Genomic DNA, 26,667 nt, shown 5'->3' with positions numbered 1-26,667 from the left:
ACTTAAACTATGTATATTGATTTTAGGAAGAAATTTCCTTATTTCCAGGTGATCAGTGTTATATGTACTTTTTAAAAGTAAAATTACAGGTTTTACTCTCTGTTATATCAGGTGTGGTTAGCTTTTGAAGTTCTCCCTACTTACCTAGGCATATGTACTATCCATTAAAAGATAATTCTCATGTTTGGCTTAAACATTTTTACTTCTGTCAACATCTTTCTCCCCCGCCCCCCCACCACTTCATATGTGTGTGATAGAAAACAAAACTATTATCGATCACAGAGTTTCAACTGCAACATGAATTGTCAATTAAGCCCTGTGTGGTCCTTCAGCACCTAAACCATTACCACTGCACCACTGCTCATCTTAGCATTAATCCTTTCTTTTAATTCATTGGCAAGTAAGGTTACTGAGTAAGGGCCCAAGCCAGGTCACTGCCATGGATGTACATGTTTAAACTAACGCCATGCCAGCATCTCCCATCTCCTCTAAGCCACTCATGTCTTCCATCCAGCTTTCATTTTGATTTCTGTATATGTATATTTTTTAAATTGTGAAAATATTGACTGACAAAACCATTTGGGTAAACTAGCTGCCATTGTTCATGTCTGTCTCTTTCTTTTTTTTTCTTTTTTTCGTTGTTTGATGTGAATGTAGCTTTATTCATCATCTATTTTGTATTTCTTTAACATTTCATCCCCACAGGCACTCCAGAAAGTCTGAAAGATCTAGCATCCAAAAACAGTCTAGGAAAGGCACAGCCTCTGATGCAGACAGGTAGGCTTGATGTTGTGCAGTGCTGCCATCTTCTCTGACGTAGACGCGGGTGTTGCCCTGCCTCTCCTTTAGCAGTCCAGCTCACAGACTCAAATTGTGATGCTTGAAGTGTCTTGAAAATGAGTCAGCTACCGTGTGAGAAAAGTCATGGGTGGCATGAAATGGTGTCTTTGTGTAGTCTGCTCTTGTGTTAATAAACAAGCTAGCATACCCTCCTCCCCACGGGCAATCTCATTTCTACTGAGGCTTAAACACATACTCATTCCCATACATGTGCTAGATACTTGATGTTTTGTTTCTCAAATCACGTTAAATGGTTCCAGTCAGTCCTAACTGGGAAAGTGTAAATAATTTGAGTGTGTGTTAAATGTTTGAAAAATATTGTATTTTTTAAAAAGTCTTATTTTATACAAAGGTATAATCTAAAAATTCTTGATTTTTATAGATGTACTTATTTGCTGTGTTTATGTAAAAATATCTAAGGAATGGTTGGTCATTTGTAGTTCTATTTCAAAGTTGTTGAGTGCCTCTAGGCACAGCATATGGACACATCTACAGAAAACCCTAGAGAGCTGTAGTAATAGAAACAAATGGAAATGTGTTCATTTGTCTGAGAATCCTTAACTGCATGAATGGAAGCATAGATGGATTAGTATTTGAATATCCCAGGAATTGCAGGTAGACCAAAAGCAGAGGCATGAAGTAGGGAGTACTGGAACTTGAAAATATTCAACAGACCAGCCTTACTGGAGCCAATCAATAGATAAAACTAGATTATGTAGAGAATTGGAAAGTGTGAGAAAACATCTAAAAGGTGAAAAATTATTTTTAGCTTAAGGGCCTACTTTTGAATGGAGAATGAAAATCAGAATGCAAAGAAAGGGAAGCTAAAAATTAAACTGGAGATGTTTTTGAGAGGTGAGGATGGACATGATTATGCTGTGTTAATATGGCAAAGACGCTCAGTTTGTTTATGAAATAGTCATCTTCCTTAAACCAAGGCACTGAAAAATTGATTCTGAGTTTTGGAACTGTAGATCCCTTTGAGAACTGGCAAATGTATTAAAATATCCAAGACTAGATGAAAACCCTCCAGTGGGGCTACTTGAGTAGGCTCAAGCAAGACAGAGCCTGCGCAGTTCAGTATTCCGTCAGGCCGTAAACATGAAGTTCTAGTCTAAGTGAGAAAGTAGTGATCAGCATTCCCAAAAGGGCGTTACCACGTCGAAGTCTGCAGAGTAGGAGGAGAGATGCCAACGGATTGCTTAAACTGGACAAAGGGAAAGGCAGCTGGAATCTAAGTATTCACAGAGGTATTGATCCATTAGAGAGCATACTGTACAAGACACAAGCATCTAGGGAAGCTCGAGAGGGTGAAGAGAGGAAGCAAAGTACTCCAGTAATTGGAGTGTGAGGAAGAGCGGAACCATGGAACCCTACCAGCCAGGTCCCCGCAGTAGAGGCATACTGGTCACGCTGGTGCATTTCCATCCTTCATTCTGGGCTCATCAGAAAACACTAGCTTTTTATATATGTGCTTTAGTTTGTTGATAATTAAGGCACCTGGTTGATTTTACTAGACTAATTTTCAAGCAGATTGTTGAGTGTTGGTTACATGACAGTTGGCTCTTATGTTCAGAAAGCATTGACTGTAGTTTCTGTAGGAGCTCTGAGTTGAGGTGGACGTGAGGACAACTCTGTCACTAAAATGAATCTACCATGGGAAGACTTTGCACACGGGTTCCTTTTTTCCACATTTCCCCTCTTTCTTCCTAAGTTACTCTCCCTTCCCTTCTTTTCTCCTTCCTTCTTTCCTCCTTCCTTCCTTCCTTCCTCTTGGGATGAAACCCAAGGTCATGCAATTGTTAGGTAAATACGCTACCACTTGGCAGTACCCCAAATTGAAAACTGATCCTTGACTAGTCATTGGGTGTAACAGCCTTATAAGAAAATGTTTTGAAATGTACAGTGACCCGTTAGAAGTCCCCTCCCCCCTCAATCAGTTTTTTCTTGGATTTTTGTTTTGTTTTATCTACTCTATTAGACTGGTTTTTATACAATATATTCTGATTAAGGTCCCTTTGCCAATTACTCCAAGTTCCTCCCCCTGGCATCTCCCATCTGAATCTGTAACCTTTCTGTCTTTCATTAGAAAAATCAATAAGCCTCTAAGGAATAATAGTAAAATTAGATAAGATAAATAAAAAACAAACAAGTTGCAATATGATAAAACAAGCAAACAAGGAGCCAAAGAGCCTGGCAGTGGTGGCACACACCTTTAATCCCAGCACTTGGGAGGCAGAGTCAGGCATATTTCTGAGTTCGAGGCCAGCCGGGTTTATAGAGTGAGTTCCAGGACAGCCTGACTACACAGAGAAACCCTGTCTCGAAAAACCAAAAAGTAAAAAGGAGCCAAAGAAAACTCCTCTTAAATAAAGCCTCTCTTTTCACCTCTGTGCAGGTTCAGCTGAGAACGGCCCCCATCATCTCTGCATCTCCCTCCGGTGCCATTATTTTGTGATACCTTATTCTGAATTCTGACTGCTGCATGTTTACTGATGTACTATTTAGAATCACATACAGGTGCACTTTTTTATGTGTTCCATCTATGGGAAGGAACTTTTGCGGGCCTATAAATGGCTAGCACTGAATAAACCACTGGGAACTTAAATACTATATATATATATGTATATATATATATATATTCTCACCTCCTTAGCAAATCATTAAAAACAAAGCCCCCAAACCTTGATTTTTAAGCTCCAGGTGTGACTGTTTGGAAAAATAGAAATTTCTGGCTAAAGAGCTAAGGTTTTTGACATGAACTGTGTTTATGTCCAACTTTACACTGTAGAGAAAGTTGTACAAAGTTTGGATGTGATTAAACGCAGGGATAAATATTTAGGTACACACTTGCCAACAGTGAGCTACTGTATACATATATGTGTATACTCATGAAAGAGGATACAAAGCAGACTCATCAAATGTTATTTTATATAGCAAACTCTCAGATCATGATTCCTTTAAATCATACTAAATCACTCAATTTTTAGGTGTACATTTTTTTTTTTAGAAATTCTTTCTTTAGAAATTTTTTCTTTGTCCCATGGTATAATAACATGTCCTTTTCCAGTAATTATGTCATGAGTTCCTCTATTATGTCTGTGTTCCTCTAACATGCCAGCTTCAAGTAGACAGCACAAATGTAAAGACACAATTGCATGCACTGTGTCAACCTTCAGAAAATAAGGCCCTGATGGCTCTCAGCAAACCTATATGGATCCTGTCTTTAACCACCCTTCTCTCTCATCTTTTTGCAAGTTACTGAATGAGCTTCAATATTTTACTTATAAAATAGCAGTAGTTATAATTCAAAATATGTGTGGCACAAAATATCACAGCTATGCACACACATGAATCCTTATAAATGCACAGATGCACACACTCAGTCCCTAGAATGTAGATGTCCCTACACTGACATTAAAGATCTTATTATTATTTATATTATTATTTCTTAAAACTTACTTCCATTTTCTGCCATTCATATTTGGTTTTCTTCTCAACAATCATTCTAAGTCTCTCCCATTCTTTTTACATTTTTTCTTCTTAGTATACCCCATTTTGTAAAAATTATCAAGGCTCAACAGCCTTGATGCTGTCAACTCTGCCCTGTTGTACCTTGAAACTTCTTGACCAGTTCTCCTTTTCATTTGCCTAAACAAACCATACTTAACCACATTACCTCTACTCTACAACACATTGGTCATCTCTTTCCAAGGTCATCCTCTTGGAACTCAAGCTTGTAACCACATCTCTCTCTTGCTCAGTCAAGGTAGCTTTGTTTCTCCTCTGGTTTGCACTCCATAGATCAAGTTGTAGCAAGAACCTTTTTGGTTTTGACTTTTAGCAAGAACTGTCTTGATACTGAGACATGTGGACAGTTTAGGTAAAGAAAAATATAAACAAAACTGGTCTTGTGCAAAATGTTTGATTTGGAACACCGTGGCTGTCCTCAGTGTCTGTCAGCCTTCCTCCAGGTCAAACACAATTCTCCAAGTAACATGTTATAGAGCCACAACACTAGAATAGTCATCTAGAATCCATTCATATCCTTCTGAAAAATGGTTGTTTTAACCTTTTCCATATTACTAGATGAAACATAAAGTCCACCAAAATTATTCTTAGCTAAGGTCACATTTGAGTTTTTCTGGGGTGCTTAGAAGTTTCATCAAGGAATACAGGAAGATTTTAGTGAATTGTAGTATCTAAGAGACACTCTATTACTAATGTGATGACTGTACAATTTAATTTTTAAGCAACAACCAAAAATATATTTTTTGAACAATTTGATTCTTTTTATGCTGGCTCATAAAGAGGAATAGACAAAACCTTTAGTGTTGGAAATAATATGGTCATATAAATTCTTCCAGTCTTGGTCAGTTTTAGATCGTTCAGTTAATGTGAAAGTCAGTTCAGAGCAAATGAACTACAGGAATAGGTAGAACATTACCAGTTTCTTTATACCTTGGAAGTGGAAATGACAGGTGAGATTTCAGGACATGAATCAGCATCTAATAAAGCTTTAATCCACAGCCCAAGAGGATAAAATTCGCCTTTATTATAGATATAAGCTGCCCTCTCTTGTTCTCTGAAAACTGGTATTTTTCTTCTTTATTGTTCTGAAATGGAAGACATAGCTTGAAGCAAAAATCAGTCTTGATGCGAGAAATATTTCACTTAAAAGAAGGAATATTAAGCTAAATAAAAGAGTAAAGTCTTCATAAATTCATTTTGGGTAACTGATATAAGTTTTTTTCACACTTAAAGACAATAAACATGTTTTGCATTATTGCTATTTGTAAGGATGAGGTATTTTTATATTCTTGTCAATACACAACAGTCACGCCAATCACATCACTTAGCAAAATTATACTAAAATGTTACAAGAAGCAAAATTATGAATCTATGTGTAGAGATATACACATGCATGTCTGTTTCCATTTTAATTCTTAGAAATTAATTCAGAAAGTTGCTTCATAATGATTTTGAGTACCATATCAAGATAACTACCAATGTATTCACAAATACATTTCAGATACTACTGTCATATGTAAGAGAATCCATTTTACACACACATTAGCCACTTGTGCTTAATCGAGTGTATAAGTCAATAAAATTCTGTTTAAGCTCTAATTTTCTTTCTTAGTCTTAGACTAAACTGAAGATGCTTTCTCCTTACCATTAAACTCTCTTCTTGCACCATAGAACTATGAACATTATAAAAACATGCACACATTACTAGTTCACATTCTTAAGGAATACAGTGGTGTAAGTCATTGTAACAGCACACACTCATTCAATCAACAAATCTTTGTTGTGTTCTTCCCTTCTGATCTACTTGATTGACATGCTGGAAATACAGTTCAATAACCCAATGAAAGACTGATGTCTTTGACTCTGGAGGGTTCATAAGGAGTTCAGTATATGAGGCAATCTAGCTTGATCCTTTATAATGTGACATACCTGTGGATTGTTAACAGTGACATTTTCATTTCAATAACTGTGGGGTGAGTGCTCCTCTTGTACTTTAAGAGTATCTAGGTTTTCCTTGGACAAATGTGTTGGTGTTAAGTTAATGAAACCTGCTGACTGAAGATCTTTTTTGGCACTAATGTTTTAGGGTTCTCCCACCATGCCTTTCTAGAAGGGGATACGCAATCCCAAGAGCAACCGATCAACCGGTCATTAGGGGAAAGCATACCACTCGCTCCCGGTCGAGCGAGCACTCTAGTATCAGAACCCTGTGTTCTATGCACCACCTTGCCCCCGGAGGGTCAGCGCCGTCTTCTCCGCTTCTGACAAGGTTGCTATTCAGTGTCCAGCCCAGCATTCGTGTCCCGCTGCCGGGTGTTGGTGTGGTGTTGTTCTTTCCTGCGCACTCGAAGCATTCACTCATTATGACACCATAGTTTTTAACTTCCTGCTTTGTGGCCCTTGACCTTCTCCCATATTCTCTACCACTCGCATCTACTCACTGTGCTGGCCATATTCTAGTTCCTGCCGGTTAGCTATCATTGAAACCGAATCTGGCTGTGTGCTGTCCTTTCATCTGTGTGTGGCATATCATACCTACTTTATTACATGAAATGTTTTATGACTGACTCAGGATTAAGTATGTATTTGATTATTAAAATAAAGGAGGATTTCTAAAAGTAACCTTCTATATATATTCATAAAACCATGTAGTTTAAAATTTCTTTAGTTACAAAGTTTTTGAATGCCAGCAGATAGGGGTCAGCTTTATCTGGGTGAGAATGGTGTATACCTGATTGCTTCTCCAGATTCTCATCTCCAGTAGTCATCCTCCCATTGAAATACCCTGGAGCATATGCCCGGGTTGTTTAAAATCCCTTTCAAGGTTTGCTATTTGTTTCAATTGTAAAGGAATGCCCAACCGATTGGTAACTAGAGTCAGACTGTGCATCAAGAACTCATTATTCAGAACACCTCTCAAGTGTGCACCAGTGTAGGGGGAGCCAAATGGGAGCTGATTGGTGACATACCTTCAGAGCTCCTTTTTTTTTTGTATTTTAACACCCAGAGGCTTTGGTCACTTCTGTCATGATGCTACCAAAAATAAATGTCTTTAAGAAAGCATAGCCTCATAGAAAGTTAGGAGAAACTGAATCTCATTCTGCTTAACTCAAGAATTCACCATGCAGAATGAGTAGGGCAGGGCCTGACCTGCCCCCTCTGACCTCTTATTGCAGAGTTCCTTTTGTGTGTGTCATTTAAGGTGCCTGAGTTCACTTCTACCAACCGAGCTAGTTGTGTTATGACTATTTTAGTAGTGACTGGAAAAGGCATTTTTCTTTTCTTTTCTGGAATTTCACCCTCCCTTTGCTGTTTGCCTACAGAACGCACCGACAAGGAAGCCCCACCCAGTCTCCTCCAGCTGACACATCCTTTGGCAGTCGCCGCGGAAGACAGCTCCCACAGGTGCCGGTCCGAAGTGGCAGTATAGAACAAGGTATCCAAATAAGCGACATCTTTGTCCAAACACCTGGAGTTGAGGACCTTCTCCTCTTAACACCCCATTTTGATTAAATTGCGCTGTTGAGATCATATATGTGCAGCTCTGTGAATCCTAAGAGTTTGAATTTCTTGTACTTTTATCCCCCAGTTCTTGTGCCTTGTAACAATTAGCGGCGTTTGTTGAGTGAGCAATCAACTGAATTTAGATGACTGTCTAACAGAGAGAGTAGGGTTCTTAAGAGTTTTGCAAAAGCACAAATCTAAGCCGTGCGTATTTTCAAAAACAATGCTCTCTGTTAATTTATGAGCTGAAAGAAGGTCTTACTTTGTTTTTGAGAAATTTAAAAATTAAATATGATCATTGGGTCATGCATTAGTGTTTTCTCTTTTAGCTTCATTGCCAATATCTAGAGTTTTAACTAGTTTGATGACAAATATTACTCAAAACATATATTTGTTATTTTCCCATGAGCCATATTGCCTGGATTTCTCACATTAAGAGGCTATGGATTGTTTTGTGTTCCTAATAGAATGTGTGTGTGTGTGTGTGTGCATGTGTGTGTGTGTATGTGTGTGTGTGTGTGTATGTGTATGTGTGTGTGGTAGAGGGGAGATGTGCTTTAATAGAAACCAAGATTAAATACATGAGGTAAATGTTTGACATGCTGTACTGAAATACTATTTTTTCCTGACCCGTTTCTTAGTAAGTAAATGACATTAGTATTTTCTATCACACTTATTATTAAGGACTAAAAGAATTGTTCACATTTTCTCTAGTTCAGGGCTGTGGCTCAAGAACTCTGAACATAGTGAAATGTCCACTGAAAAGCTGCATCCCTGACTAAATTTCTGAATACTCTCACACTGTTGGTTGTTGCTGCTAGAAAATTCACATTCCCTCACAGATCTCATTGCTTCAGTGATTTAAGGGGGCTACTTTACCATTTGGAATACTTGATGAGAGGAATGTTAGTATGAACAAGTGGTGTGGATGCTGCCAAAGGTACCAAGAGCTACAACAGCCAGACTTGTGGGGTTTTTAAAAATCATGTTTCTTGTTGGTATACCATGCTTTAGTGTTCAGGGATGAGACACATGTCTATAACTAGTCAAGTAGGAAAATACTATCTTGGTGAAATTACTTCCTAAAATACCAGTAATAGATTGTAGAGTCCACATTTCTAATAGAGGGTTTTTTTCTGGAATATTTTGAGATGATTAGGCAAATTTAATTGTTTGAACTACTCCAGCAATACATCTGTCAAAATATTAATTTTTTAACAATTAGATGATGGCGTGTTAATTTATTCATGAACTCTTGTTGCACAACTGAACAAACTATAAATTTGGATGCTTCACTACATACCCAGTGTTATTGATCACTCTGAAACTTAGCAAGTCATGTGTTCCTAAAATTCTTTGCATTTCCTCCAGTTGCAAGTAAAACACTCCATGGCATATGAGGGTGCACAGTGGGATTATAGTAATGTGTCGGACCATTTATTTACTTCTCAATTTTGTATTTCACTGTTCATATCTACTGTTTATGATATTCATATTTGCAGTTGTCTTTCAGAGAAACCATCAATGTGTAAGGATTGTTTTGAGGTGGGAAGAAGGGGAGGAATGGGAATGCTACTGTTGGAGTTATTTTGCTATTTATTATGAAAAATACTTTAGTAAACACAGTTGGTTGTTGAAGGTTCCTGAGACATTGTGACACAGAGCTTTTAGAGCAGAACAGTCACTATGTGGTATTTAATCTAAGCATTCTGAGGGATTACTTTATGATACTGATACATGCTTTGGGGCTTGTGGTAAATGGTGGGAGTCTCTTCCATCATCTTCTGGGTGTAGTTTTGTACTGAACCATTCATACAACACACAGATCCGTAATCGTTTCTGAAAGGGATTTGATCCATGAACGAGACAATGCCTTTTGCCTTAGCACAGTTTATTTATGATGAATTTCACTGTTCTTAGAGTGATGTAGGTGTCTCAGTCTTTTCCTTTTTGATGGGTTTGTTGGGTTGCAGTACTATCTTGTACAGGAATTAGCGTCAACCCTGGTTTATTTGTGACTGCTTAAGCTCCTATTCACGACTTCTGGTTTTTCCTATTTAATCTTTTATGAAGGCCTGGCTTACTGATTTTAAAAGTAATTCAGTTGATCAACAGCTAATTGGTAAGAACAAATACTGTGAGTGATTTAGTTTCCCAGAAAGTCATGTAATCGCTTGACATAATCATAAACTAATTCTATTATCTTTTTCAGTACACAATTGCCTATACTATTGTTTTAGGTTGTATACAAAAGTAATTTGATTTGTTGGATATATTCTCTTAATTTTTTCCAATTACTGTATCTTCTATACTTTAAACAGATTTTCCAATTTTAAAGATAATAATTTTAAAACATACATTCATTTACTATTTTAAAAATATTTGAAATTCCCTTTCAGAAGATGGTGTATTGAGCCATTTACTACCTGAATTCTAGTTATGTAAAAGTAGACGACAGGCAAAGCAAATGATTGCAGTATTTATTTTGAGATAACGCAGGTTAATATATAATCTATACTTTAGGGTACTCTTGCTAGTATGTAAAAATTAAAAGCAGAGAGCTTCTTGAAATTTCTTTGATTACATGTCAGTATTAAATACAATATGGTGTTGTTTTATATAAAATAAAGGCAGTCATGATTGGTTGTATAAAAGTGTGTGTTTTTCTGAGCAGATCAGGTCACTTTCGCACTTCATTGACATCTCTTAATGAAGCGTGTAAAGACCATTCAGTATACTGACATTGCATGTACTATTTAAGGCCTGAAGCAATACTGACAGCTCCTTTTAGATGTGACAAGACAATTATTTTGCAATAAAGAATATAGCAGCAGGGAGATAGATCTAATGTCTTATGAAGTATCTAGGATATGTAATATTTAGAAAGTGAATAATTTCATCTTAAGATATTTACTATAGTTAATTTGAAGAAAAAGAGAGAACTACCAACATTTGAGATATATATTGTTCACACAGAAAATACTACAGGAGTATTCCCAGGCTATAACTTATATACTTTCTATTCAATTAAAAAATGGGATTAATTACATGCAATTTTAAATCATAGAAAATGGCAATTTTACAATGCAAGTTTTTATGTAGATTAATATGTTTACAGTGTGAGACAGTGGTGGATTTAAATGAAAATGTTTTATTAAAATTGTTGCCAAATTGTACAGTTCTTAAAAGGCCAGATAAAGTATTGTAGTATTGCCTTGGGAATATCAAACAAGTTATTTCTTGATATTTTTGTTTTGTTTAAATCTTTGAATTGCCGTATTCATTTTTGGATTAATTTCAGTACATGTGAAACTTTCTCATGGTTTATCATGTCACCTTATGTGTTATGCATTTTTATTATTCATGCCATTTTGTTAACTCATATTTCCATGTCTAACTATAAATTTGCTGATTTCTTTCTTTTGTTTCCATCATTATGTGCATTTAATTCATTGAAGAACAAGAAAAATATAACTCTTCCACTAAAGGTAAATATTAATGTAACTTTTAACCATTCATACTGTTACTTTTATAATGTGTAAGAGTTATGCTACTGTTGGAATAAAGACCAAAACTATTTAAAGGTAGTTATTTCTCAGATATTTAATAGATAGATATATCTCTGAAGTGATTTTGCCACTTTTTAATTCTTTCATATTAAATAAATTCATATTATACAATTTATATCATGGAGGGAAACATCTTAAAACTAAAAATAGCATTGATGCAAAATTCCTTTATCTACACTGATAACTAAAAACGATTATTCTGTAAATTAATAATACACATCTTACAAGATAGTATATTATTTTATTGTAAGAATTTGTGACTTATATGTTACTTCTTCCTGGTTTTCCTTGGATTAATTCTATATTCCTGATCTCATAGATAAGGGATTTCATTGAGATTTCCCACTTCTCTTTCTGCGTAGAATCTGCTGTACATAAAAGAAAATCCGTACATCATATTGTCTAGATAGAACGAGATTCCTGAGACTTCTCACCCTTCCTGCAGCCAGGCATGTTTGGAGCAGCTACCTAAGTATTAAGAGCTCTGGGCTTCAGTATTGTTGGAGTCTTAATCCTACCCATCTGAGAGATACAGGATTTAGAGTTCAACCAACCCAGTCACCTGAGATATTTCTGTTCTCCTCTTTGACTTTTGAATCCCAACTTATTTTTTATCTTTGCCCTTAAATTTCCAGTGAGTCTCTGGCTTCCACTCTGGACTTTTGTCCTGCCCACATCACTTCTTATTCCTAATTATTTTTGGCCCGATTATTATCTTTTTGAATATGAGTTTATAAATCAGTACAATAGTGTTTTAATAATACATTAACTGTGTGATGTTTATAGATATATTTATTGGATACTTAAAAGCAGTTTGAGCTTATTTGTTTATTTTAGTAATTCTCAGAGCTATTCATGATCACAGCACCATCCATATTCAAGATATCTGCCCTTGGGTTTGGAGAAATATCTCAGTGGTTAAGAACATGTTCTGGTCTTGAAAAGGTACTGAGTGCAGTTCCCAACATTCACATTAAGCAAACCACAACCACCTATAGGTCTAGTTTCATCACCCAGTTCTCTCATTTGAACTCTGCGTGTACCTGCACACAAGTGGCTCACATACAAATGCTCAGGCAGGCACACGCGCGCGCACACACGCACACACACACACACACACACACACACACACACTAAAAGATCCATGCCCTTTACTATCAGTAGTAGAGAATGGAAAGATTGTTTTCTTCACTTTTTTCACTATACTTTGAGAATCTTGTTTTTTAAAAAACTCAAATACCAAAGGCATTATTTATAACTTTTAATTATACCTAGGATATGTTGTGAATCTCAGTATGGTTGATAATATCCAATAATTTAGTATTCAATAATATTTAATTATCAGATAATATTCTGTTTAGTCTAAATTTATAGAGAATAGAATTAAACATCAGTCAATAAAGTAAATTTGATCATATTCTGTTTAACGACAAGTAATAGCTAAAGCAAACGGCTCTTCAGTGAAAGGAGGAAGCTGTTATCCTGGGATTCAGTAAGTTTATGACCGACCAGCTTCTGCTCGTATTTTATGTATCAGAAGAACTTTACATTCAATACTACAAAAGTGACTGGTATTTTTTTAATTAGATTCAGAGAAATATATCTAGATTCACAAGGTTAAAAATGTGGTAAAATACTTTGAATAATTAACTCTAATTCATTTTCCAAAAGATATAGAGTAACAATTTATTAGAACAGTTCATTGGAGATTTTCTGTATATTATTATCAACTAAAAGCCACAGGCGTCAGAGAAACCCTGTCTCCAAAAAAACAAAACAAAACAAAAACAAAAAAACATAACAAAAAGCCACAGGCAGCTACTACAAACTCTCCACGTGATACAACAGAACACTTTTTATGAAGAATAACTACATTTAAGACCTTGCTACAGACCACATTGGGCCCTGACTAACCAGTGGCAAGATGTAGATATGCCTCAGAGAGCATACTGTGTATGCAATCAACCAAAGAGACATATCTGAAACTGCATCCTGCAAGCCTCAGCAGCTAAGGGTGGTGTCTTCTTCCTACAGGGTTTGAGACAGTGTAGTTTACCCACTGACAGTGGCCTTCACCCCAGAGGGGTGAAGCGAGTTTAGATCTTTTTCCAAAGTCAGGTTTGAGGCAGAAAAGACATATTTACTGCATAGAAGGCCCTTATCTGTAATCTGTAGGCCATCTTCTCCAATCCATCAAGAGAGAATTTATGTGGTTTGAATGTTTGCTACCCATGAAAATAGGACTGACCAGTCCTTACTGACCACAAAGGCCAATAAACTCACCAGTTTGCTTTTGTTTCGATGATTTGTAGGTAAACTTATCTTACAACTGAATACCCCAGTTTTCCAGAAATAAAGCAACACTTTCATAGTGCTAAGATTGTAACAATTCTGGGAAAACAGTTGCCCAGTCTACGTGTCCAGGACTAGCTTAGTAATGTTCCGGAGCATAATCAACGATAAACGAAATTCATTATTCCCTATGTATCGATCACTTAACTAAGAGTGTCATGCATTATCGCATACTCTCCCAACACCCCAAGATATAAGTTTTACATTCTTTACTTTCTGACTGCTACACCAAAGCGTCAGGAGATTAAAACCTGACCCCTTGATGGTCCCCTCACTCTGAGGACCCTATTCAAACTCACTTCCGGCTCCAGGCACCATGGCGTCCTGTTTATTGGGTGCTTACTATGCATATGGAGTCGCATCAGGATAGTGCTCACGTTTAGTAGAAATACAGTCTCAAGGCCTGAGTGGACGTCCTCGGGCACTGTGAGGTGGCTCCAGAGTTTGATCCCAGTGTGTGTTCTGCCCTCTTTGCTCTAGATGCAAGAGATTCTTTCCTGACAAGACAATCTTGGAGACCACTTCGTTTTCATACATTCACGTGCCCATTCAGCTGTGGGTCACTCAGCTGAATCTGTGCCCGGTTTCTCCTGAAATCACCCACATAAGAACAACAACGTCAAATCAGCTCCTTTAAGTCTGGATAGATATCACAGCCTGGGCTTTCATGAATAAATATTCATACAACTTAACTTACCTTTGACCCCTTCTGTGTTGCAAGCTGAGAGATGATGTGGTTTTAGGTTTCACAGACTGCTTTTAGGCCTATTTATAATCATTCATTCTGAAAGTAAGCCAATTTTTCCCTCTCTGCTACATTTCTTGGACAGTTTTAAAGAGCCCATGAATGTAGTTTGGGGGATCGAAATAATGATAAACGAAGATCAAAAGTGAACCAGAAATTAAATGACTTCAAGGTGAGAAAAATGTTATTGTCATGATAAATTTCTAATTTTTTTTGCCTTTATGTGGTGTTTATATGCATTATCTCTGGCTCCTGGAAGCAATTTTGAATCATAACAGAATATATTACATTGTTTTCTAAAAAAATATGATGTCCTTAATTGTAAGACCTGTGTAATTTATGCACCTCAATAGTGATAATCATTTAGAATCCAAGTAATGGTTTCAAAGGAACAAAAATAATTTTGTTACATTTTGTTTTCTACCTGACTGATTAAATGTGTAATAATTATTATCACAAAATTGTAAGAGCTGTTTAAGGGCTGAGTCTAGTTAATTGCATTTTTAATCTAGGTTTTATAACGAATGCTAAAGCATATTGTCTATAATTTTCTATGCTAAACAATGACAGAAATGATTTGAGGGTTAAGCTATGCAAAGAAAACTATGGAATTGTGGCATTAACCTTAATTTTGTTGAATTTATATAAAAAGTGAAAATGTAAATTTTCTTAGTTTCTGTTGCATTAATTATAGTATCGGTCATTAATCATTTATAATACTAGTAGGGTATAGTATATAGTAGTAAAATTGGAAGATAAATGGTTGAAGCTCTGAGTAAACCAATTTATAATTTTTAAATTTACAGTTTCCTAACTGTCTTTAAGAGGTACCAAAAGATTATAATTTTTCTTACAAATTATTATTTAAAAAGTGCATGAGGCCAGATCAGTCATTTCCTGTTCTTGTAGGTTATGATTTATAATACTTAGAATTGTAAGATACATTGTAGTATCCTTGATTAGTATGTGTGACTCCCTAGATTCCATCCCTAACTGTGGCCTCAAGAGACCAATAGAGAGCTGTGGGAGGGGCAAAGACAAGCAGAGAGGGGGGTGTGTGGGGGGGAGCAAGAGAGGAGGGGGGCAGAGAGGGAAAAACAGGGAGAGAAGGGAAGGAGTACTTTTGGCGGGTGCATATTCCTTAATCTTCTGGGCTGGATCATTCAGGTTCAGTATTTTTACCTGAACATGTATCACAAATAAAGAATTGGATTTCTTTACTTGGTCACTGTGGCTACTGAGAGGATCAAACAGCAAATCACAGGATCGAGAAGTTGTGGTTTTGACCTTCCCACTGTTTTGTTGAATCTATTTACTAGAAACTATTTTATAATAGACATTAAGGGTTTAGAGCATTCACACATACCTTGGAAGATATACCTGCCTGACTTTCTTTACTTCTTTCTCCTGAGATTTGTAAAGAAAGTGAAGAGGGAAATGTTTTACCATGGTGTCCAACCATGGACTGTCTCTTTTATGTGCACTGTCTAAATGTTTATGTCCTTCAGATACTGCACACCTAGGAAAGAGACTGTTCATATGAGCTGAGTCTATCACTGTTGTTGTTAAGTTGGAACCATGAGTAAGAAAGCCAAACATTTGAGGTCATTTGACCTCTAAAGACTGGTCTCCCTTCACACCAGAGATCTAAGTGTCCATGCAGCCTGTTGACAAGATATCACCTCGCCATGAAGAATATTGTTCTAAGAAACAAAGCAAAACAATATTGTTTCTTTGTGGCAGCTCTTTGATCTTGGTTAGTGCAGAAGAGCTAGGGAAATGATTGCTCCATCCAGAACTGGCCTTGTCTGTTGAGCAGAGACATTTTGGTGTACTGCAACTTGCAGGTTTTCACTTGGGGATGGAGATCCTGCATTCTTTAGGGAGTTTGTTGGAGACAAAGCAAGCTAAAACAAAAGGTGAGGTCATATGGCTGAGGTGTGATGTGAGCAATAATTTGGTAAATAGTTTTTCTCACCTATGCCAGTGTGTCTTTTCAATGATCTAGACCAAACAGGCTTCCTTCTCTAAGTTTTGTAAAGCCAGTGTGATATATTCACCCCATGGGTGTTAACTTGCTTGTTGCTGTTTGTGAGTCTCATGTTGGATAAAGGTTATCTTGTACTGCCCTCGTTAGTATTGGGTACTGTATAATAGCTCAGAGGAATTATGCTGAGGCTCAGGAACAATCAAAAACATTTCTATACTTGCAAACTGGGATTTGTTTTCTGTAATGCATGTGCTCTAAGGTTGACAAACTTGTCCAGAGTGGAAGCTCTCTACAGATTTATTTTCATGCATAGTATAAAAGACAGTGCTGATGCAGAAGTTAAGCGAGGACCTGACACATCATTAACTTGCTTAGGACCGAAAGTGAGGTTGAACATCAAGGGAAGACACTATCTCTTAATTTTAAATACAACAGAGATAATAATATAAAAGTCAGCTCATTTTTCTCTTAACACCTATAGTTTGGGTAAATTGGCAAATTTAAAATGTTGGAAAGCATGCAATAGAGCCAAAAACTGAATCATTGTAGTCCCTGTTTTTACAAGTGTGAAGGGGAAAAAGAAGATAGCAAAAGTGTTTCTCCTAGGACGCCCTCCTCTTTATAAGTAGAAAATCTAAATAAAGTAGAGGCTTTTCAGAGACCACAGGACAACAAGCCTCGGTTTTAGATCCAACCAATCCCCACTGACTGTCCATACTGACAATTTGGCATTTTAAATCCTCTAATGTCAGCTCACGTTACCAGGTAGAACATTTTAAGTCAGAGTTATATTAAAAATGCCTTTGCGTTCAGACTTTGTATCATTTTTAATGTCTTTGTACTTTCTATTCTCTATAGTATGCTGTTGTTTATCTCTAGGAGTGAACTCACTTTGCAAAGTACAGTGCTTCAAAGAAAACAATTATTTTTTAAATTATTTATTTATTTCCTTTGCGTCCCAATATCACTCCCTCCTTCCAGTCCCCACTCCGGCAGCTCTTCCCCTCATGTCCCCCTCCCCTTCTCTAAGAAGTGGGACCCCACTTGGGTATCACACTTTTACTCCCCACCCCTGAAACATCAGTCACCGCAGGACTAAGCCCATCCATTCTCACTGAGGACAGACAAGGCAGCCCAGGTCGGAGAATGGGATCCACAGGCAGGCAACAAATTTGCTGACAACTCCTGTTCCAGTTGTTGGCGACCAGCATGAAGTCCAAGCTTCACATCTGCTACATATGGGGGTGTGGCTAGGTCCAGCCCATGCTCACTCTTTGGTTGGTGGTCCAGGCTCTGAGAGCCCCCAAGGGTCCACATTAAACTCTGTGGGACTTCCTGTGTGGTCCCTGTCCTCTTTGAGTCCCTCTATCCTTCCCCCTACTCTTCCACAGGACTCCCCAAGCTCCATCTAATGCTTGACTGTGAGTCTCTCCTTCTGTTTCAGTCAGCTGTTGGGTGGAACCTCTCAGAGGGCAGTCATGCTAGGTTCCTGTCTGCAAGTACAACAAAGTGTCATTAATAGTGTCAGGGATTAGTGCTTGCCCATCAGATGGACCTCAAGTTGGGCTGTTCATTGGTGTCACCTAAAGTGATTCAGGTGTTGATAAGAGCTGAAAGGATTATTTTTCTAGCAAATCCAGGAATATCTGCAGTCAGTACCATAGTCGCTGTAAAATGTTACATTAGATCTGATGTCTTTAGGGCAATTATCAGTTTTCTTGGGAGGTACAGTGGGGAAAGAGAGGCTTTCATTCTCTCCAACTAACACTATGTTGCCATTTAAGTAGGAGGTGGATATTTACATTTTTCCAACTATGAGATATGATAGTAGATCAAAATGGGCTCAGATATTCTGTCCTTGGGTTATTGTGTTTCAGATCAACTCACATGAGCTAGTGTTTACAAAGACAATGATGAAAATCTTTTTTTATTCCAAGAAACCTAATGTAGAAATGCAGTTTGTTTATTTAAAATCATATTTCACAGAAAATGCTTATAAAATATGAGAAGTTTTAATGTGTTAGCATGTTTTGCCTGTACCAATAGTTTATGCATACACTACATGTATTCAGTGCCCATGGAGGCCAGAAGAGGGCATTAGATACCATGGACTGGAGTTAAAGATGCCTGCGAATGGAACCTGGATCCTCTGCAAGAGGAGCCAGTGTTTTTAATCACTCCAGACCCAAATATCAAAATGTATGTTTCTGTTAATTTCTAGTCTTACAGATTATTGAAATCAGTACATATTTATTTTTACATAAGTGTAAATTCATGAAAACTTTATTTTAACTTAGAATGTTAATGAGTCACAAGTGACTATAACATTTAAGATATTTTAGGCAAATGAGAAACAGTTCCAAGATAACATTGTCTTTGGTAGTGATATATAAAAATTTCAAAACTTAGTTAACAAATGTTAAGGGTTATTAATCTTTTTAAAAATATTTGTATTAAAACGAAATTGTAAGAGGAGGCTCTGGAAAGATGACACTTAAGGGTATTTGTTTTCTCTTGCTGTTCTCTTGTTTTCATGTATGGAAGGTCCTTTTCTTCCCTAATAGTATTTTATTTTATTTTATTTTATTTTATTTTATTTTATTTTATTTTATTTTATTTACTTTGCAGTCCAGCTCCCTCTTCCCCTCCCAGTCCTGTCCTTATAAAATCCTCCCACATTACCACCTCCCCTTCTCCACAGAAAAGGGGAAGCCCCTCTTGGGTAACACGTCACCCTGGAACTTCAAGTATACCAGTACTTATAGGCACATTCTCCCCAGCTGAGGCCCAAACAGACAGTCCAGGTAGGAGTTGCAGATTTAATAGCAGGCAACAGAACCAGCCACAGCCCCTGCTCCAAGGCTAGGAGACTCACATGAAGACCAGAGCTGCCCATCTGCTATGAATGTGTGTGTGGTGAGGGTGGGGTTAGGTCCAGCCCCTGTGTGCTCTTTGGTTGATGGTTCAGTCTCCATGAACCCCGATGGGCCCACAGTAGTTGACTCTGTAGATCTCCTTGTGGTGTCCTTGATCCCTCCAGTTTGCTCAATCCTCTCCCTGAGTCTTCTGCAAGACTCCCCGAGCTCTGCCTGATGTATGGCTGTGGGTTTGTATCTGTTTCCATCTGTTCCTGGATGAAGCCACTCAGGAGACAGTTGTGCTTGGCTCCTGTATTTGACAGTGGCTGTTTGGATGAAAGTGGGAAGGGTTAAATAATGAGAGAAGAAAGACATTCGTACTGAATCTTAGACCCATGAGTTCACCCTCTTTGCTTGCTTGCTTGCTCATTTATTTATTTATTTATTTATTTATTTATTTATTTATTTATGTTAAATACAGGCAGTTGCTGTTTAAAATAAGAAAATCCCAAAGTGACAGTATAGCAGTCCTACTGTGTCACTAGAGTGTGCACTGATAAGCTCTGTGCATATATGAGTGTATATAGGGAAAGGTCATAACTGCCTATGATTCCAGCTTCAGATGATCCAGTGTCCTGTTCTGGCCTCTCTGGACTCCCAAACGCATATTTTTATGCAAACACACACATGCATCAACACACAAATAAAAATAGAATGATACTTAAATTTTTACTCCTAAGCTTTTAAAGTAATGAGAGTTGGATCTATTTAAATACATGCAGACACGGGGAGAATTTTACAAATAATTTTGGCTTCTGCCTGGCCATCTTAATCATGAATCTCTATGAATCTAGGAATGAAATGAAACCATTTGCACATTTTCAGTAGCTTAAGAATTCTTTGTTTATGAGATGGCTCAGTAGATAAAGGAACATGCCTGCAAGGTTGACACTCATAGCTGACTTAAATCCCCAGTATCCATATGAGGAAGAGAACTTATGTATACAGTATACAGTAAATTGTCCACTGGACATCCACTCCAAGTTCATGGTACACACACACACACACACACACACACCATGCCATCCCTCCATTTTCTCTATTCCTGTTCATAAGTAGCTTCTCTTTCTCTGCTATTCTCTGACTCACTGTCAGATTCTTTTCTTATTCTTCACTTTGTCTGCCCCTCAATAAGAAATCACTTTCAAACATGAGTGCTTCCTTCTACAAACAAACCTTTCCTTCGTTGTTATGGATTAAAGGTGTATACTAAGGGTGTGCCGATTTCAGACTGTAATCCAGGGCATGTCTGCATCCCAGCCTGATGGTAATTTAGGATTCTGTCCCTTGCCAGAGTAGCCATGTTGCTGGATAAAATTCCTCTACAGGAGATGAATGATTTTTAACCAGTCTTTATTTGCATTGCTACAAAACATTTTCCCTTAGAAAATTATCAGGACTTTGTAAGTTGCAGCTACTAATCTTGCCCTTTTTGCTCCAACTGGAATTCCTTTGGTTGAATTTCGAATGGAGAGGTCTCTGTGGTTCCTAAGGAAGCAGGCTTGCTTCTCTCCATTCTTGATGGGATTTTGACAAGCATACTTTAGAAAAGGTACCGGAATATGCACAGAACAATGAACAAGACACTGTTGTGTTGAAAAAAATCTCCTTCAATATAGTTCTGTATGTCAGTGTATGCTAATATTAAACCACAGTTTACCCATCATAAGCAGAGCATGCAGGGTATAGTGACTGAGACAAATTTCAGCCTTTCAACAACTCAGGAGAACATTTTAGCAAAACTGTAATGCTAACTACATCTTGGAAACTACATTATTAAATTACTATTAATTAAATTATTAATTAAATTATTAAATTATTTAATGTACTATAACTAATTTTTATGAACTGTTTACAATTATAGCTAAACTAGTCTATGGTAAACTCCTTTTTCTTTTGAATATGATATACAAACTAAATTGTTATTAGAACTAAATAATAATTTATTGTAAAATAATATTACTTGATTTTAATATATCACATGTATGAAAGATAACAATGAAGACCTTAATTTAAAAAAACATTTTGTAATTAAATGATAGTTTGCCCTTTAATCGGTGTGTTATTTAAAATTGCTACAAACACACAGAAGGCTTAGAAAGAACAAAATTATCAACCAATCAGACCCCCCTAGAGCTCCCAGGGATGAAACCACTAACCAAAGAGTACGCCTGGAGGGACCCATGGCTCCAGCTGCATATGTAGCAGAGGATGGCCTTGTTGGGCATCAATGGGAGGAGAAGCCCTTGGTCCTGTGAAGGCTTGGGGGAGGGATGAGGAGGGAGTGGATGGGTGTGGGGGGAGCACCTGCATAGAAACAGGGGGAATGGGATAGGGGCTTGCAGAGGGGAAACTGAGAAGAGGGATAATATTTTAAATGTAAGTAAATAAAATAACCAATGAAACAACAAAAACAAAAAATTGTTACAAACACTCAGAATGATTGAAAAAGTAATTTTAATGCAAGGCTCTCAGTTGGATCTGTAAAGTATTTTATTTCAGATTTAAATTTTGCTCTTAGAGTTAAAATTGATAAAAGAATAGAATTCTTTAAATGATTATGTACAATTGTCCTTTTTGAAATAAGATATTGGAGATTTTGATATGTGGCTAAGTTTGCGTATAGTGAAATAATGGAGGGATATCAATATTCCAATATATGATAATTTTATTATTCATCCTATTAATAGTATATATTAGTGGAGTCATATCTTAGGTTTGAAGTTTGATAATTTTAGCTTTTCTAATGTATATAGAGTTTTATTTTATTTCACAATATGTATTTGAGAGATAAAATAGAATACAAGTATGTAGCAAAGTTAAATAGTGCTGACATTCACACCCAGGTGGGGATTATAACTTCTCAATGCTTTGTGAAAACTAGTACAAACAGTTATTTCATAATACTAAATGAATGCATGGTGTCATAAAAAAGAAGACAGTAAAGGGGTCTGCGCAATGCAATGCAGCTATCCATCCTTCTCATTGCTCAAGGAGATAACCAGGCATAGTTGTGTTCTGCTTCTGTTTGAAATCAGTGCTTCAGCACGAGGACTGCTTGACAGTCAGATTTCCCGGGAGGTTGGGTGGGTCTCCTGGTGATCTCGGGTTACAATAATCACCTGCAGATTGCCTTCATCCTGGTGATATGGAAAAGTTGTTCTCTTAACCTATCTCCTGAATACGGGCAGTCAACAGAGAATTTTTTTGAAACTAGTCATAAAGACCCTGAAAACAATTTACATTCAGCTCACTTAACCCGGATACATTAATAGAGTATAATTTAAGTACTGCAAAGTGAATATTAAATTGTAGGCATTTAGAAGGTAAAATAACCCTACTTAGCCTGGGTGGCAAAGTTCACTCACTGAGAGGGTTCCAGGTGTTTCAGACCTGTACCTTCTGGCAAGTGTTATCAAGAACTGCTAGGTGCTAAATGCAAGAATAAAGAAGCTCTGATCTAGCAAGTGTTAAAAGTGTCTTTGAAAGTTAGTATATTTGATGAAGCTGTTGAGCTAACATTTAATTATGTGTGAAGTTGAGATTTACATTGTATTGCTTTAAGCTTTATTTACCCAGTACAACTACAGCTATTTAGCTCCCTTAAATCTCAAAGCAAGGGGAAGCTGTACAGAGAGGCATTTAGGACAGAAGTGAAGGTCAGAGAGACGATCTATTTACCTTCTGTAATCTTATGCTTTCTTCACTGTTTATGGCATTCTGTGTATAAAAATCTCAGTTTTCATAACCTCATTGCACTGCATTTCCAGAGATCTGTCATATTGTAGCTTGCTTCATACTGCTACCTTTGACTATGTGTGTTGTCAAGTAACTAACAAGCTTCCTAAGGACTTTTCTCACACTGTTTGCTGATTGTCTTCTAGTTAAAGGCAGTCACCATGTATTGTCTTTTTGGTCTGTCATTGCCTAATTCTCAGAATTGTGATATCATAGACTGAGTCTGTCTAGTTAACTGACCTCCTGTAAGGTAGAAGTGGAAACAGCGTTGGTGTGATTATATTTATGACTCAGATTCTGAACTGAAGTTTTAGACACATTCTGCTGCATGTAAGCATGCACACATGCGAGTGAGCCCATACACAGTTTAGCCTTTGATTTTTGAGGCTGAATGGTACAAAGGTTTTACACACACACACACACACAAAATCTACCCGACACATATGATTAAAGCTTTTTTGCGAAGTTGATCCCTCAGGGAAATCAATAACAGATAAGTTGTAAACACAACTCATTTAGATCTCACTCAGCACAGTTACAAGCTTTGAATGGTTTACAGATAACTGTACCGTTCGTTATCTTCCCCTCCCTCCCGTCCATTTGTAAAAATACAGCAATTGGAGACAGTTTTCAAGCTAGATTATGATGGATTCTGACTTTAGTCAGATGAAGACTAATCAATTTGCCCTCTATCATAGTTGTGCTTCTTACCACAGCAAAGTCTTACGTGGAACACAGGTCTTTGTGTAGTATATTGCAAAGGAGCTAAAATTATAGCATACAATTTTAAATTTTTTTGAAGTTTATGTATGTGCATCATGCAAGCCATAAAAATCAGAACTTCTTTTTCTAAATAAGTCCATTTGTATAGGCAGCAGATATTCATCAAAAGCTACCAGACAGAGTTCATGGCATAGGATGAATACCTATAAAAAGCAGAGGATTATCAATTAAGTAGTTTCCAGGTGACTTGTCAGTATCCAAGGCTGCCAAGTGACTGTGCATGCCTGCAAGCATGCCCATATGTGTGTGGTGTGCTCAGTATGCAGATTTAGCTATAGCTAACCAGCAGCAGTCAGTTGTATGCAGTGAAAACACAGTCTCATAGTAACGTTGCTTTCACATCCTCACCAAAGAGAGTTGAGAACACTTCATGTCAGATGAAGATACAGAGTGCCTCTTTCTCATTCCTAACACTTGTGCTGCCCATTCGGTGTGATCTGAATCACGTTCACCTTCAGCTTAGCAGTTGTTAGCTGCTGTCCATTCTGCACTGTGTTCAATCTATTAATCATGCCCTACTTCTAAAGTTTGTTGAGTTTGAATCCTTTCAAAAGTGTTGAAAGCTTAACCCGTTCCCTGAAAGGTGCCTCGTGTATTTTAATGAGCTTTCTGTTGTGTGTTTTTGCAGCCAGCTTAGTAGTGGAGGAACGAACGAGACAGATGAAAATGAAGGTACACCGATTTAAGCAGACAACAGGGTCTGGGTCTAGTCAAGAACTTGACCACGAGCAATACTCCAAGGTAAAGTTAGTAGTATCCAACCCGTAGTGTCCCCTTTAGAAAAAAATGGAAATATGTACTAGGTATACGTGTGTGTGTGTGTGTGTGTGTGTGTGTGTGTGTGTGTATCTAGCACAGAATTAGAGAGTGCTGAGCTGTGTAACTGAAATTTTCTGTAACTGGTAGTCTTTATCATAGTTGTTCCTGAAGCTTGACACACATTTTCCACACCTTTATAATTTCAGAAGTTACATTACATTAAGGAGATATTATTTATTACATTTCACAGTCATTCCAATGAGGAAACAATGTTCTTAGCTACATTTGCAAAAGTGAGCAGTGTCTATGAGCCCACTTGTTGATGAAATAGTAGTATTTTAATTTAGAGTATTAAATATATTTTATGTGATGTGGACTATTGAATTAATGACAACAGCCATATAATGTGATAGTTTTGCTTATTTATTTGTCTTTGGTTAAAAAATACATGATGTTTTAATCTTTAATAAGAGGATTGAAGTTCCAATAAGCATTTAACTTACATTTCAGTATTATTTTCTAAAAATATACTAGACATCCATAAACACTAGTATCTAATATTTAATTAAAATCTACAACCCTATATTGTATGACAAATATTTACATACATTATCTTGTTTATTTTGAACTGTTCCTCCATATAACATTAGGCTCTACTTGGTTATAATTTTGTACCAGGAAGTCCTTCTAGAAGTAGTGACCTATTAGAAATTGAAATAAGTACAACGTACATCAAATTAGTGTACAATGCTCAAAATAGAGCCTCAACATTACCATTTTTAAATAATCAAGTTTGTTCCATGTAGAGCAAGATAGCCAGTAGTTGATAACAACTGTAAAGGCAACAATAAAATATGATTTATCTCCTAATATTACCAACTGGATAGTGTATCACATTACACTTTAGATGCAGAGACCTAAAAATTCAGCAGTTAGAGAAGACCCATGAGATTCAGGGATGCCAGCCCTCAAAGGCTTCCAGGGGCCTTTTAAAATGTAAAATCAGTACAAAGAAGCCACAGACTGGCACACAAGTTAAGCAGCAACCTGGACTTCCTATAGAGTAGCTGACTCTAGCTGTGCCCATCTGTCTTCCTTTGCCTTCCAATGATGTTCCCAGCTGATCGACAGCACCCTAGTCTTTGTGAATACCATCATGGCCTTTGTTGCTTACACCACAAATTCACTAAGAGTGGTAAGGCAGGATGATTATCGGGATAGTTTTTTTTTCTCTTCACAGTTAAGTTTGGAGAGTTGAAATTTCTTCTTAGGACAGATGCCTCAGTCACTCCAGAAATTCTTTCTTGATTCCTTAGTCTTCTTCCAAAATTCCAATAGGCTGTCAAAGGGTGAGGGACCAGAATGGGAAACAAAGACGAGATATGTAAAGAATTGGGATAGACTATTAAAAGCCTTTAGGGGTATTGGGGGTGTTGTGAGCTAGGAGTGGAGTCAGACCATCAGGAAAATCTGTGCAAAGAGCTGTTGCACAAGTCTAAAGCCCCAGTGTTCCTGTAAAGTAGGTAACCTACCCTGCTGGAGAGGTGCCGCACTCCAGATTAGACCTTGGAAGAACATCGATCTTTTTTTCTTTTTTTTTTTTTTAAAGTGTCGGTGAAATTGCTCATTGAGTAAAGATGCCAAGTCTAAGAATCAGCCCTCAGTTTCCAGAACCTATTGGTAGAGGGGAAAAAGAACCAACTTCCACAAGTTGTCCTCTGATTTCCACAGGCTTGCATGCCCATGTACACACACACACACACACACACAAGTAAATTCACATGAAAAATATTCTATTTTGGCCTAGTCACTTCCCAAAGAAACAGATTTCATTTACCAAAATTAGTCCATGCATCCCAGAGTTACTTGAGGCTTAGACACAACTAAATTCTGGGACATTGTCAAGTGTTCCCTTCAACCTAGCCTGAGGACAAGCCT

The 26,667-nt window shown here is 37.2% G+C and overlaps 1 protein-coding gene across 50 annotated transcripts in view; it reads left to right on the top strand.

Annotated features, from left to right (window-relative positions):
• The window catches only part of Rims1 (regulating synaptic membrane exocytosis 1), a 542,679-nt gene that overhangs the window by 417,615 nt on the left and 98,397 nt on the right, over positions 1–26,667 (top strand). For 11 of the 50 annotated variants that reach the window (XM_085835946.1, XM_085835957.1, XM_085835954.1 and 8 more), the window contains 5 exons: positions 706–777; positions 6,458–6,640; positions 7,695–7,807; positions 11,334–11,363; positions 24,599–24,711. In XM_085835946.1, coding sequence (XP_085692072.1) covers positions 706–777; positions 6,458–6,640; positions 7,695–7,807; positions 11,334–11,363; positions 24,599–24,711 — 511 coding nt within the window. Of the gene's footprint in view, positions 1–705; positions 778–6,457; positions 6,641–7,694; positions 7,808–11,333; positions 11,364–24,598; positions 24,712–26,667 lie in introns of those variants that run through there. The other 39 variants (XM_085835995.1, XM_085835994.1, XM_085835976.1 and 36 more) reach the window with 9 other exon arrangements.

Source organism: Mus caroli, unplaced genomic scaffold (assembly GCF_978045245.1).
Source record: "Mus caroli unplaced genomic scaffold, Mus_caroli_1 scaffold_1, whole genome shotgun sequence".
NCBI classification, from domain to species: domain Eukaryota; kingdom Metazoa; phylum Chordata; class Mammalia; order Rodentia; family Muridae; genus Mus; species Mus caroli.
Note: the sequence above shows the minus strand (reverse complement) of the source record. Positions and strands in the feature narration are given on the sequence as shown.